Source organism: Chenopodium quinoa, unplaced genomic scaffold (genome assembly GCF_001683475.1).
Source record: "Chenopodium quinoa cultivar QQ74 unplaced genomic scaffold, ASM168347v1, whole genome shotgun sequence".
NCBI lineage: Eukaryota > Viridiplantae > Streptophyta > Magnoliopsida > Caryophyllales > Amaranthaceae > Chenopodium > Chenopodium quinoa.
This window is the reverse complement of record NW_018743292.1, coordinates 7,962,488-7,976,092: the sequence shown is the minus strand read 5'-3', so window position 1 is coordinate 7,976,092 and position 13,605 is coordinate 7,962,488. Positions and strand designations below refer to the sequence as shown.

Genomic DNA, 13,605 nt, shown 5'->3' with positions numbered 1-13,605 from the left:
CCCAGGATCATCTGGAATCAAGAGAGGAGCTCTAACCACTTGAGTTACCCTCACTCTCACGAATTAATTATAATACTAAATGAAAGCCCGTGCGATGCACGGTTTTTTTCATACATAAATCTCAAGAAAATATATTTTCCTATAGACTCTAAGTTTATATATATATATATATATATATATATATATATATATATAATTATTTGATTTATTTTACTATTTAATAATTTTAGACGAAAAAAACACATATTAACTTAATTAAAGTGTTATTGCCTATTACAAAAGTATAATTTTATTTTAAATGTAATTTATTATGCAACGTTATTTATTGTTGTTTTGTATTTTATTTGTTGTTGTTAGTTATATGACAACTGAATTTAATAATATGAATAAATTGTAAATATGAAAATTTTTTGTAAATATGATATTTTATCGATTACATATTAGGTTAAAATCTTTAATGTGAAAAGATAATTTTTTTTTTATTTTTTGAATAATTTAAATCCTAAATAACTATTAGTTTTTTTTTTTTAAAAAAGAAATATTAAAAAATAATAAAAACATCTATACTATTTATCTTCTACTTCAATAGAATCACCTACTTCGTTCACACCCATATCTCTTCCATCTAATAAAAGTGGATAAATAAAACATGTTAGCAATATATATATATATATATATAAAATTAATCGTTATAGTCTTATAAAATAAATAAATATATTTACCAGGAAGTGAAAAATTGTTGTGAAATTGGTCAATTATCTACCCATAAATGAATGATCAACTATAATTATATTTGTAAAAAATAAAAATAAAAAAAATAAAAAATACTACCGCTCCTATAAAATCAAGTGTAGATTTTGATCTTAATGCAAAAATGCTATAGATGAGCAAGCTAAAGTATCTTAGATTAATATAAATGGTTGTTGTTTAGTTGACTTTACAGGCATAACATGTTTTATAATGTTTAAAGTTAAAAAGAAAACGTGCATGAATTACGGAGTTTAATTGACTTTACAAACGTAATGTGTTTTACAATGTTGAAAGTAAAGAGGAAATGTGTCTGAAATATGGAGTTTATTATCTTGTACAGGTTTAACGTATATTATAAAGTTTAAAGTAAGAAGAAACATGCATGAACTACAGAGTTTAGTTGCCTTTAATTTATAGGCGTAACACGATTTACAACATTTAAAGTAAGAAGAAATGTGACATGAATTACAACTTTAGTAAGAAGAAAAGTGTGTAAATTACAGAGTTTAGTAAGAAAAAAGGTGTATGAAAATTATCAACTATATTGATTGACAACTTTGTCGTGTTAAATACATTTGTAGATGTTTGCTAGAAAAAGGATAAAGTTCTGAACAATGATTATTGAATTGTAACTTAGAATAAAATCTTATTAACATTATTGTCTTTGGGACTTGCTCTACTCCAAATAAAATCTAGGTGTGTTGAGGAGGTGGCATCTTGATGACTAGTTTCCTTAAGGTGCTTCACATCATGCTTTAGCTCCCTAAACTAGTTTCAAACCTTTCAACAGGAAGTCAAAAATGAGATACTTTATCTTAAAATAGCAAGTCAAAATATGATTTGTAACACTTGAGACAAATTTATCTTAAAATTCAATAATTTATTCGGACATAGCCCGAGCACAACACTAGTTTGTATTAATGAGATACTTTAGCCAGCTCATCTATAGCATTATAGCATAAAAATCAAAATTTACACTTGATTTGGAATACAATCAATCAAAATCACAAATTTAAAAACTCAATTAGCATAGTTTCTTCATTTAGTACCAAAAAAAAAAAAAACTCGCAAAGAAAGACGAAAATCAGAAAATCACTAAACTATCCAAATTCGGGCATAAAAACAATTGTTCTTGCCAGGGGCGGATCCAATGTAGGTTCAAGTGAGTTCAATGAACCATTGATTTTTTGAAAATAAATTGATATTTTAAAAAAAAAAAAAAAAAACAAAAATTGTAAAACGGTTAAAATGAATTTGTGTAGTGAATGTCAGGATGTAAAGGTGTAGCCCAATGGATTTTTTAACCTCATATTGTATATGGGATTATGGGTCCATGACTCCGTGAGAGCGTGATGCATTCCGCCTTTAGTCGTCCTTCACCGAATGAGCGGCCACCTTCAGTCATTCACTAAATCAATCTGTGTCTCCGTGACGCTTTAGTGAGTTCAGTCCTTCACCATACCGCATACGCCATTACGCGGTATTTACGCCTCGGTTTAGTGAGTTGCCCAGCTGTCGATTGTCTGGCGAGCTTGCCTTTCCGGTTAGTCGGTTTCCTTTAAATCTTTAATGCCTATTTCTGCCTTGCTGGCTTGCTGTGATTGTGAATGCTCAATACTGTCTTTCATAATTTCAATTTCATTGCTGTCGATTGTCTAATACTCAAAATTGTCTAATTGGAATTTGTGAATATTGTTGAAATTGTCTAATTGTGATTGGAATTATGTTGGGTTAAACAATAATTGAAGAAGACCTCTTATTGTTGGAATTATTCCTCTTAATATTTCCTTAATTTTAAAGCAAAAAATTAAATTGCATAGAGCAAGAGGATTTGTAAAGGATTACAAGGCTCATTTAAAATTTACATAGAAGCTAAAAATCCCATGAACATAGAAAAATCCCTACTTAAAGAAACTAACTAAAACATAGCTCTTGCAAAAGGGCAAAAAAAAAAAAAAAAGATCAAATTCAGCCCCACCCAAATCCATTACAAAAGGTACTATTATTGCAAATCAATTGATTAATTTTGCTTCATTTTTTGACTTTTTGTTTAGAGATTCTAATTTTTTCCTTCAATTGTTCATCTGGGTGTTTGATTAATGTTGTTCATTTTAGACATATTATAGGAAATTGATCTGGGTTTATGAGCTTTTTTGTTAATTTTGAGTGTATATTGTTGTTGGGTTTTTATGATTTTATAGATTTGTATTTATAATGGTGCTGATTTTCTTGGATACTGTAAATATTCGAGGTTTATGTTTGTATCATTGACCTGCAGATTGTTGAGCTTGCAATTAAGGCTCATTGTTTAGGTTTTTGACTTCTTGTACTTCTTATAAGTTATTGGTCTGGATATTAGAGCTCTCACGTCAATTCAGAAGTCTTAAATCGGTTTTTAATTTACAATTTTTGTTCTTTATGCTTAGAAACTTGCAGTTTTGTTTGATTTCGGGTTTCGGCTTTATGCTCGTAGTAATCAATCTGATTCAATGTATAGCCAGTAATATAGTCTCATATTCTAGTTTCTTTGTCAAGTTCTTCCCATTATTTCCATAAATATATGAGCTTGCTCGCCAATTTTGCATCAATAATGTGTTTCTAGAATTATCTGATTAAATTTTGCTCATTCATATGTGTATGATTCTGGTTGGTTGTCTATGTTTTCTTGGTGATTTATCACACCCCATCTGACCTTTCTCTCTACCTCTTTTAACCTTTTGAATTGAACCTTGAGAGGAAGATTTGGTTTCGTTTAAATTGAAGTTGTGGCGATTTTTGTTTGTGAACAAGGGTTACTTCATTTTGTTGCTCAAGCCTGAAAAAGACTTCACTGCCATTTTTGCAGCATGTGACTGCTTATGATTGTAGCCTTCACAATCTGCCTTTTTTAGCTAATGATTATTCTTAGGTTTGGCAAGACCATCTATCGATAAAATGTGTGTATGTATGTGTTATCTGGGATCGGGGGAAAGGTTTATGATAGGAATTAGGAAGAGTACTTGTATATATCAACTATCCAAAAGCGAGCAAAAAGGGCAATCTGATATCAAGTCAGTGTGTATCTATAGGAAAATGACTGGGTGACTTACACTTTTATTTATTTATTTTTTTTTCCTAAATAAAATTTATTTATTTACATATATTAAAGGACTTTCCCTGTTCAAGGTGTGTCCTTTATATTTCCTAGACACTGTCTCCTTTGTCTGCCTACAAAGGTACAAACACAATTACACAACCCAAACTACTTTCAGTTACATGTGATTGAGCTATGGATGAGTGTTGCTGTTGAACCTCTTTGCCCATATCCATGAAAATGAGAGTATATCCTGAATTTGCTCTAACCTATCACCTCTGGCAAACTTTTTTTTATTGATGTATTATTCTAGCTATTCTCACTCAATTATTTTTGGAAACCTTTAGTGCAAGTTGCCAAAATCTCATTCTAATCAAGTATTGTCTCTTTCTGTAGTTATCCTATAGTTTTTCTAATTTCTATCGTCACATTTACATTCCAAGTCTTTAGCACCAGATTGTTCCAAAATTGTTATGAAAATAAAATAAAAGAACATTTCATTTGAAGAGACTGAGACTTGTCAGATGTTTTCTGGAATTTCGTAGGGTATTTTGGGATTACTTTGTCTTGTGATATTCTTTGGGATGCCTGAATTACTTCTTTGTAGAGTAGGGTAGCAATTAAGGATTGCTCAGGTTTTGTGTATTGTGTTTCCGAGGGGGAAACATCTCCCTTTTATAGGGTCTCGAAGTGTGTGCCCAGTCCTAGGTTACAGAAACCTAGAACTGTTTGGGCTGCCTAGGAGTTTGGGCCGTTGAAGGCTGCCTTTCCTAGTTGGCAATCTATTTGCCACGTGTCGTTCTCTAAATGGTCCACTTTAGACTCTTCTCTGAGTGACACGTAGCGGACTCTGGTTGTTTGGAGGATCTAGATTGGTCCACGTGGCGAGATAAATCCCCTAATCACATACCGAAATTTATCTTTAAATGAAACTTGGATAACTTTCGTATGTGATTGTCCACACCGTGTGGCCAATCATCATGGGGGTTACTCAATTAGTGTTATAAGGGTTACTCAATTAGTGTTATAGGGGTTATCCGGTCAGTGTTACAGGAGTTACTTTGTTGGTGTTATAGGAGTTACTTAAGGGGTCGTTTGGTTGGATTATTTAGAATGGGTTGGAATGGAGTTAAAATCCATTCCATCTATTTTTGTATTTGGTTGAGCTTTTTAGTAATGGAATCTCATACCCAAGGATTCTAACTCCACCCCATACCTATGGAATCTCATACCCACCTCTCCCCCTAAGATTCACATTTCATTCTATTAATGAAGTAAATAATCCATTCCAACATTAAAACCAAACAATTTTACTAGTATGGGTTTAAGAATCCATATCTCTCTAATATGAGATTCCATACCAATCAATTCCAATATAATGAACCAAACACCCCTTTAGTTAATGTTATAGGGATTACTTTGTTTTTTTCCCTAGCCGCACACATTTTTTTTTTTTTTAATAATTTGCTACCTATTTTCCTTACCTACAGTCCAGTGTCCATTTGTGTTTCCTACCTTCCCTTGTTCAAAGAAGAGAATACTGCAATGAGTACAAGTGAATCACCGGTGCCATCATCGTCACCGGCGCCGGTGCGACGGCGGGAGAGTCCATGGGGCGTTTCAGAGGGCGATCACCGCCAACCCAAGCCCCACCGCTGCAACGACCGAGCCGAAGATGTAATTCAGGTCTTTCTCTTTCTCTCTCTCTTACATTCTTGCCTTCTCTTCCCCCTTTTCCTAAAACCCTAATTCTTGCTTTCTTTATTGCAAATTACCCCTTTTTCATCATGGAATCAATACTGCTCTGCAACTTACTAATTTAGCTAGCTATTCAAGCTTCTCATTATGCTAGATTCTCGGGAATCCAAGTAAAATTGCAGGTGGAATAACAAATTAGGGTTCTGTTTGTATAAGATTTATTTGATTTACTCAATTTGGAGTAAATTTCAGAATGATTCTGGGTTTATTGTGCTAGTGTTAGTATATTAATATACAAGTAGTGACTATTGTCTGATTTCCTGATCAAATGCAGAGGAAATTTTGATTTTGAGGTGAACCATAGTTACTAATTATATGGGCATAGTTCTATATACCTCTCCACATATGTTTTTTGTCTAAGTCTCTAGGGTATGTTGCTAGGAAGTGCTTAGCCCCTCGAAAACTGATGTGCCGATTTCTTAGTTTGTAGGAAGTGAAACTTCTTTATGCTTGAACGCCTTAATCCCATAAGTGGAGTCGGCTACATGAACCAACATGAGGACATCCCAGGAGGTCACCCACCCTAGTACTACTCTCAATCATAGTTGCTCATGTCAAGCGATGTGACAGTTTTACACCGCTGTCATTGGCCTACCGTAACCCTCCTTTATTTAGGCTTGGGATTGGCAGCGGGAAACCCACTGGCGGAGTTGTGGGAAGTGAACTGATGAATGATAAATGGGATGGCATATTTGGGCATGTTGTTAGTTATGGGTGTTGCTGTGGTTATATGGGGAGGTTTAATGAGTGGAAGGAAATGGAAATCTGTATATATTCGAAGGTGTGATCGTGGAAATATAAGGTACTGAGTAGCATTGTGAATGTGCTTTCTTGTGGATTTTAATAGAAAGCTCATCTGGATATAGCTGGCGACGTTAAAAATGTGATCCCAATATTTTTTCCAGATTACACAAGGATAGATTTTTTTGCTTCAGATTTAGGAGTTGAACTCCTTAGTGTCTTTTCAGCTAGCTGCATCCATGGTAAATAGCTCCTTAAGGTTTAAAAACATTTGCTGATCCAAAGACTAAAAATTGATGGGGGTTTGAACTCGTTATGCTTGAAAACTAATTCCAGAAATAACTGAAGTATACATTGGTTTTATATTGGGTGCAACTGCACAGGTTAAACCTTTTTTTTTTTCTTTTTTTGTTAATGATAGGAGCTTTTTCTTACAGTAAATGTCACTGTAAGCCTAATTTGCAAAGCTGTAATTTAAGTTAAACCTGGTTGCATGCATTGCTTTGTAAATCCCATAAGTGGAGCCGCCATTATTTTCAACTCATCTGTCAAAACTGCGCTATCTTGAGTTATACTCAATTTCTCATGCTTCTAACTTAAGTTACCTAAATTACTTTTGGTAGCACTTGCCTGGTTTCTTAAATTTTCTTACTCATGATGAGTGAACAACTGAACATACGGAGTATATCTGTTTAGGAGCTCCATTTTGAATACCAAGTCTTTGCTAAATCATACAAAGTAATTTGAAGCATTTACTAGTTTAGTGCATATGGAAATGAATTCAATAGCAGTGTCTCAAAGATATTTTAACTGATAAAATGGTGATTTGGTAGATTGTTGAGGTTGTGGGTGTCTGCTTACTCTCCCATGATAGAACTACCTCCCTTGGCTATATATAACCCTTGACTGCTCAAGTGATAACTTCTATCTCCTTGGTAGATTTAAGTGGAGGGAAATAGTTAGAATGACAGACTCTGACAATTTTTCAGTGGATTTCGAGAAGCTCTGGATACTGGAGATCTTCTGATCCTCATGATGCCTAAAGTGATTATCTTTCATGTTGGGAAGCTCAATTTGAGCAAAACGAAGTACGAATTTTTGCCCTGGCACTGTTTAGCAAACCATTCTTTGATTGCTGTAGGCTTGTTTTGAAGGAAACCCATTCAAGACTGTTCCAGGCCCTTTCAAGCTTTTCTATCGATGCATGCGCTCAAAACCTGGGTAAGTTTTCTCTTGTTTACTTGCATTATTAGATAGTTCCATCACGTTCTTCAAGAGATTACCTTGTTTCTATCACAAAGACTTCAAGTAAATTGAGCTGTTCTCATGACACTTGATTTTAATGCAGGGAGGAGCCAACAGAGCCTTTCTACTACTTGGAGCTAGATCCACCAAGGAGAGAAGTACAACTTGAGTGAAATTTTTAGTAAATTTCTCAAAAAGGGGTATTATTTTGGGTTTTCCCTGATATCTGAACTCGGAGTGTTATGAATGATGACCATATATGCATCATACACTAGGATTGCTCTCCTTGTTATAAATGAAGAAATACCACTTCATATCATTTCCTTTTTGTTTGTTCTTTGAAATTTTGGTTTGGGTTACCTTGTTAATCTACACAACTTGCCTTGTGATCACTCGTTAATAATATCATGTACACAGATTCATTCTGTTGCTAGCACAATCTGTGCAGGGTTGTATATACTCCTCTGTCTCTGTGTGTGTGTGTGTGTGTGTGTGTGTGTGTGTGTGTGTGTGTGTTTGTGTTTGTGTTTGTGTGTGTGTGTGTGTGTGTGTGTGTGTGTGTGTGTGTTTGTGTTTGTGTTTGTGTGTGTGTGTGTGTGTCAACATATATAGAATGGTACACAACTGACTGTTGCGAATACGTTACCTACTTACCTTAATAGGGTACCCTTTGAAGATAGAAGGAAATTTGACTATTTGAGCAAATGTATCAAAACCCCACGATAGAACAGAAATCATAAACGAAGTATGAAGTATTAAATATTTATTTACTTTTTTTTTTAAATTATTATTTTTTTTTCAAAAATCATATACGGATTACTAAATTTTTGCAAACACAACACAAATTTTCGATGAAAACTCAATAGTGGAAGAATTTAACATTATGAAACTATTACAACTATCTTTTTAATTGTATACTGGTGGACATCAAAAGAATGGATGGTTAATAAAATCATTTATACTTCTGCAACATATTGGCAATCTTATGCAACAAGTATGCTGAGTAGCCATCAATATTATCACTAGTGGAGAGAGGAGAGGTCCATTCCTGGAAGTTGTGAAGGCTGCCAGTGAAGTCGGTGAATAAGCCATCTACTCCTATCTTGTTTATCCAGAAATCATATTCGATGTATGGATCTTGATGGAAGTCGAAGTGCAGAGATTGGTTGTCGTTCCTGTAGATATAAGGATGTACCTGTATTCATGTGAACAACTCATTAATAATATTCCTTCAAATCAAAGTGATATCAGTGAAGGGCAGATTCTAAAACAAAATGTGTAATAATCTTCCAAAGAACAAAAACTCACTATTTCACAAAGGAGTATACTAGTGAGAATTCTCAGCGCTACAATTAGATTTGATTACACCAAATGACTGACTTGTGTAAATTACTAACTGTATACTATCGCGAGTAGTAAATTTAATACTTATACTCTGTACTTATCCATCTGTAGTGAAGCATTTTAAGGTTCTTCAAAGTTTCGTTTTGAGGGGAATTAGATTATACAGTGTCATTGTGAGGCTAATGTTTCCAACAATTCAATTCAACTCAACTAAAAATTTATTCCGGTTAGTTTACACTCTAATCTAAAAGACTAATTGATCTATAATCAAACAATAACTGATTCAACATATCGTTGGTATAGATACCTGCAAGTCACGAGCGTGTGCTCTGGCAACTAGATCCGAAGGTGCTTGGATATAATTATTTACCACTGGAACCAATGTATCTTTCCAAGGTCCAATACCAACAACATATGATTTGATGTAGTCTAAATAAGCATCTGAAGTGATTTCCGAGTAAGTCTGCACAAATGCTCCATATTTAGAACCAATACAAGAAATGGTAAATGATGGAAAATTACTAATGGAATAAGACAGTAGCAGATGACCTGGTTGGTATCTTGAGTTAACACAGTTACATCATCAATCAAGAAGATTTTGGGCAGATCTGTTTGATTTGATACATGCACAATCGAACTTGGAGCAAATGATTGGATAAAACAAGGCTGTTTTAGCCAATCTTTTGACAAATATGAACCTTTGTAACCATACTTCTTCAGGGTCTCCACAAAGACATCCTCAAAAATCTTGCCATTAGGCCACTTCACCTGAAAAACAAAAATACACAAGAAGACGTTACTCTTATTGTGTATGAACAAAAACATAACAAGCAATCCAAATGATCATTTTTTCTTAGTGCATTCCAAAGACCAATTAGGAGTATAGGGTACTCGTGCAACATATATTTGGTTAACTGGATATTTTCATATGTAATATATTATGAAACCCATGAAAGCAGAGAGATAGCAAAACAGAACTATGTACTTCTGTCAGGCGCAGCTAACTTATATGATATGAGTACTTGAGGCGAAATGAAGAATCCGAGCAACACATGAACAAAGTGAAAAAAAAAAAGAAGATAAAAAACCTTTTCTACATGAACACAATAAACAGCATCCTAGCACTAAGTTGAAGTGTACTTAGAAGCTGTACATGAATATAGATATACAACTAAAAGTCTTTCCAGTCAGAAATATAACTGTTGGTTTCATAACTACATATACCACCATGTGAACCACTTCAAAGATGGATCTGAAATAAGAAGAGACCTGCACAGATATTGTGGACCTATTTTGACGTAACTGCTTGGCTGGTTCATTTTAAATTAGCTATTTTAGCTTGGCCAGTTGACACACAGAAAGGTGCCTGACTTGGGTGGTAAGTTTTTCCAGTTCATCCATTATACGTATGTAAAGTTCTAGTATTCGTGACTGCTAGGCTTGTCAACATATTGGAAACAAATTTGTGGCAGTAGAAAATGCAGAGTCCATACAAGTAAATTTACTTACATGCTCGTTGATAAACACGGGGCTTTTCATCTCTGGATATATCCCAACAATTCTAGGAGCATCAAGAGCAATAGATATGTACTCTTCAAAAGTAATGATAGGAAATTTTCCTGTAATGCAAAGGCATACAATGACAAAACTTCTAAATTTACAAACCATTTGCTTTCATTACAGCTCTACTTCAGGAATCATACTTACCATTGTATTGCTGATCCCTGAACGGATATCTTTGCTTTGTTCTCAAAGTTTGTAGTTCTTTCCAAGTAAAATCAACTAAACATGGAAAAATATTCTTTTAGAAAGACAATTAATCACAAGCAAGATGACATCAATTTTCGGCAAATTAAAAAGAAGAAATTTATGATGGGTAGAAGACTCCAATCTGGTAGAGACATCATACCAATGAAGAATCCAGGGATGTTGCCTCCTTCAACCTCATATGTTCTTTTGCGATCAGCAAACTCCTTGTGGTCAGCAATATTAGTGGTGACATCAAGATAAACATCATGATGACATATAAGCACACCATCCTTTGTGGCTATGATGTCTGTTTCGATGAAATCTGCACCTTCTTCTATAGCTCTCTGCCAAGGACAATACCCTTTAATCCCCACTTTTTTCTTGTTATACGGTAAACTAAACATTCACACACCGTAATCTATGACATGAGAACTTAAACCTAATAACTCTTCGAATTCATACAAGATTACCTTGGATCGGAAAAAAATGAAATAAAAAAAGATATTATCATATCACAGCAAACAAATTTCGCCACAATTCTGGTTCGCAATAACAGCACTTAACAAGGTATGATCTCAGAATACACACAAACAGATGTATTTCCTATACAACAGTTGTTTCATGGACTTGCTGTTGTAATCTTCTCTGACAAGAGAACAAATCGATTAAGATACTAGATGCAAGATTCATGGACAAAAGATACAATAGTTAACAAAGTAATTCAACAAAACAATCAACAGCATGGCTTGAAACAGAAAGAACACTAGAGGCTAAGCTAATCATCATCAGCATATAGCACATGAACGAGCACCATATCATTAGACTAGAAACTAAATATATCAACAAAAAAGCACAGGAAATTCTCCTTGAAACAGAAAATCGAAACACACCAGATATGCAGCAGAAGTTTCTTCAGGAAACTCTCCATTAGAACCTCGATGTGCAACATTATACGGACGTGAAGTTTGCAAGGGCTGCTTGGTACCTTTATGTTCTTTGCTTGGAAGCTGATATAAAGGCCGAGCACTACAGCTTACAAAGAGTAGCAAAAGAGTAAAAGGGACAACACCTGCATATTATAAATATATGCATTAAGTGTCTTGGATCAGCAACAATAACATGAATTTATTAGCCAACTCACAAAATTCATAAACATCATATCTTTTGTGAAAACAGAAAATTTCAGGAAAATCAAACAACTTTTGTTTTTGATGCTTTCATTGAACTTGTTGGTATATTTTTAGTATCAAGAACATGAATGATTTCAGTTTTCGACATTCAACAAGTCACTGATTAGATAACAAACTGATCATAATCAAAACCATTATACAAAGTTCAGAAAAACTTTCTGCAAATATTACAATTCAATTTATGTTAATTTCACACAATTTGACATGTATGATAGAAAATATATAAATTGTTGCCAAAATTATTACTTGCTCCGTCTGAACTGTAATTGTATCACGAAAAAATAAAAACATAAATTATAACAAATGAAATTCATACCCAACATACTTATTTATTCAAATTAAAATCCAAAAACTCCGGAAACGAGATGATAAATTACATTCAATAATTAACTAAAACCCACCAAATATAATAAAAGATTGATGCGTATAAATTGAAAATCAACAAAATAAAATCAATTAAAAAATTTGGGTAATTAAAATTTTACTTACAGAGCGAAGTCATGATATGATTGCCCCCTTATCTCTCTCTCTTTTTTTTTCCTCTCTCTTATTCAAGTTGGTATGGCATTTATAGAGAAACTTTTTGAGAAATTCAAGTCAAAATATAATACGACCACTATCTATATATAATTTTATTTTTTTTAACAGAATCTATAAATAAATTCAAAGTACTACGTATATAAATTTTATTTTTTGGGGAATAATATAATAAGCTTAATAATGTGATAATAATAATGGACTATTTTTTTAATTATTTTTTTAGATAATATAATAAGGTGATAATAATGATTAATATCTGAATTCCAAGCATCACTCAATCTAAACTTAGAATATTCTGTTTATAAAAATTATGAGTTGTAGACATAAGTATTAAGTATTGCTTCATATAAGGAGTACTACTCTTCAAAATCTTTATCTTATTTTTGCTCCTTTTTTTTTTTTTTTTTTTTTTTTTTTTGGTTACCATTTGACTTTTATTTGTATGCTCCACAATTTCTTAGGTGTTTTCATGTACATTTTCCTACCATTGACTTGTTTTATGGGTTTCTTCTCTATAACGACTTGTCCTACGAGGCTACGAAGTACTTTGTATATTGGAAAATAGAAAATAAGACAACTATTTTCAAACATTATAAAATTATAAGTATTGTGTGTTGATTTTGAAAGGAATAATAAAGGAGAGACAGATTATTAAAAGTCAATTGTCAAAAAGCACAATAACAAAAGAGGCATGTTCCATCCTATATTTAAGAAAAGGTAGATAAAAAAGTATATTGACTCATGAAACATGACCAAGGAAATTGACTTGACTTAACCATATACTCGGTATAGAAAGTCAGTCAACTTTATAACGCCATTCTTCTGCAAAAATTTTGTGGATATGGTTGCACCTATGTATGTGCAAGAAGTCAAGTAACTCAAGCTTAACTAATGAGGATAAGAATACTTTTCAAAGATCCTTTATATTATCGGATAACTATTACGCTTCCAACATCATAAAAAATACAATTGTAAATCATTTTTTTATGTAACAACTAATCTTTTTCTAGACATCACAAAATCATACCGAGTATCAAGTACTCCAAACTTTACGTCTTTACATGGAGGATTCTAAATTTCTAAGTAAAATAAACAGTTTTTCCAAGTCAACAATTTAGGAGTCAATACAGTCAAGATACTAGACAAGCAGATATAACATTCGACAAAATTTGCTTCTCAACATAACAAGTCAACATTATTGACTTCAAAGTGATG

At 33.2% G+C, this 13,605-nt stretch overlaps 2 protein-coding genes across 3 annotated transcripts; one reads left to right on the top strand and one right to left on the bottom strand.

The window, feature by feature from the left end:
• Positions 1 to 1,956: 1,956 nt before the first annotated feature.
• Positions 1,957 to 8,000, top strand: LOC110736818. Of its 2 annotated transcripts, none has more exons than XM_021917136.1 (4): positions 1,957 to 2,293; positions 5,314 to 5,509; positions 7,464 to 7,543; positions 7,671 to 8,000. In XM_021917136.1, exons 2-4 carry the CDS (start codon positions 5,369 to 5,371, stop codon positions 7,738 to 7,740), a joined length of 291 nt encoding a protein of 96 aa, XP_021772828.1. In that variant the 5' UTR covers positions 1,957 to 2,293; positions 5,314 to 5,368; the 3' UTR covers positions 7,741 to 8,000. The 2 variants fall into 2 exon arrangements, with proteins under 2 accessions (XP_021772828.1, XP_021772829.1); XM_021917137.1 differs by lacking the exon at positions 1,957 to 2,293 and adding an exon at positions 2,300 to 2,746.
• A 412-nt stretch (positions 8,001 to 8,412) lies between these two features.
• Positions 8,413 to 12,484, bottom strand: LOC110736817 (glycerophosphodiester phosphodiesterase GDPD6-like). The gene is made up of 8 exons (XM_021917135.1): positions 12,340 to 12,484; positions 11,551 to 11,729; positions 10,821 to 11,004; positions 10,619 to 10,693; positions 10,421 to 10,530; positions 9,461 to 9,679; positions 9,219 to 9,374; positions 8,413 to 8,762 (listed from the first exon to the last, which is right to left on the bottom strand). The coding sequence occupies exons 1-8, from the start codon at positions 12,350 to 12,352 to the stop codon at positions 8,520 to 8,522; spliced, it is 1,179 nt and encodes a 392-aa protein (XP_021772827.1). The 5' UTR covers positions 12,353 to 12,484; the 3' UTR covers positions 8,413 to 8,519.
• Between the last annotated feature and the right edge of the window lie 1,121 nt (positions 12,485 to 13,605).

Bases quoted from the DNA above. Each gene is read 5' to 3' on its own strand.
- LOC110736817 (XM_021917135.1), bottom strand. The intron at 10,694-10,820 runs GTATGATGTCTC...TTCCATGTTTAG, and splicing joins CATCCCTGGATTCTTCATTG to TTGATTTTACTTGGAAAGAA. The intron at 9,375-9,460 runs GTCATCTGCTAC...GCATTTGTGCAG, and splicing joins TAACTCAAGATACCAACCAG to ACTTACTCGGAAATCACTTC.
- LOC110736818 (XM_021917136.1), top strand. From the start codon at position 5,369: ATGAGTACAAGTGAATCACCGGTGCCATCATCGTCACCGGCGCCGGTG. The intron at 5,510-7,463 runs GTCTTTCTCTTT...TGATTGCTGTAG, and splicing joins GAGCCGAAGATGTAATTCAG to GCTTGTTTTGAAGGAAACCC. The intron at 7,544-7,670 runs GTAAGTTTTCTC...ATTTTAATGCAG, and splicing joins TGCATGCGCTCAAAACCTGG to GGAGGAGCCAACAGAGCCTT.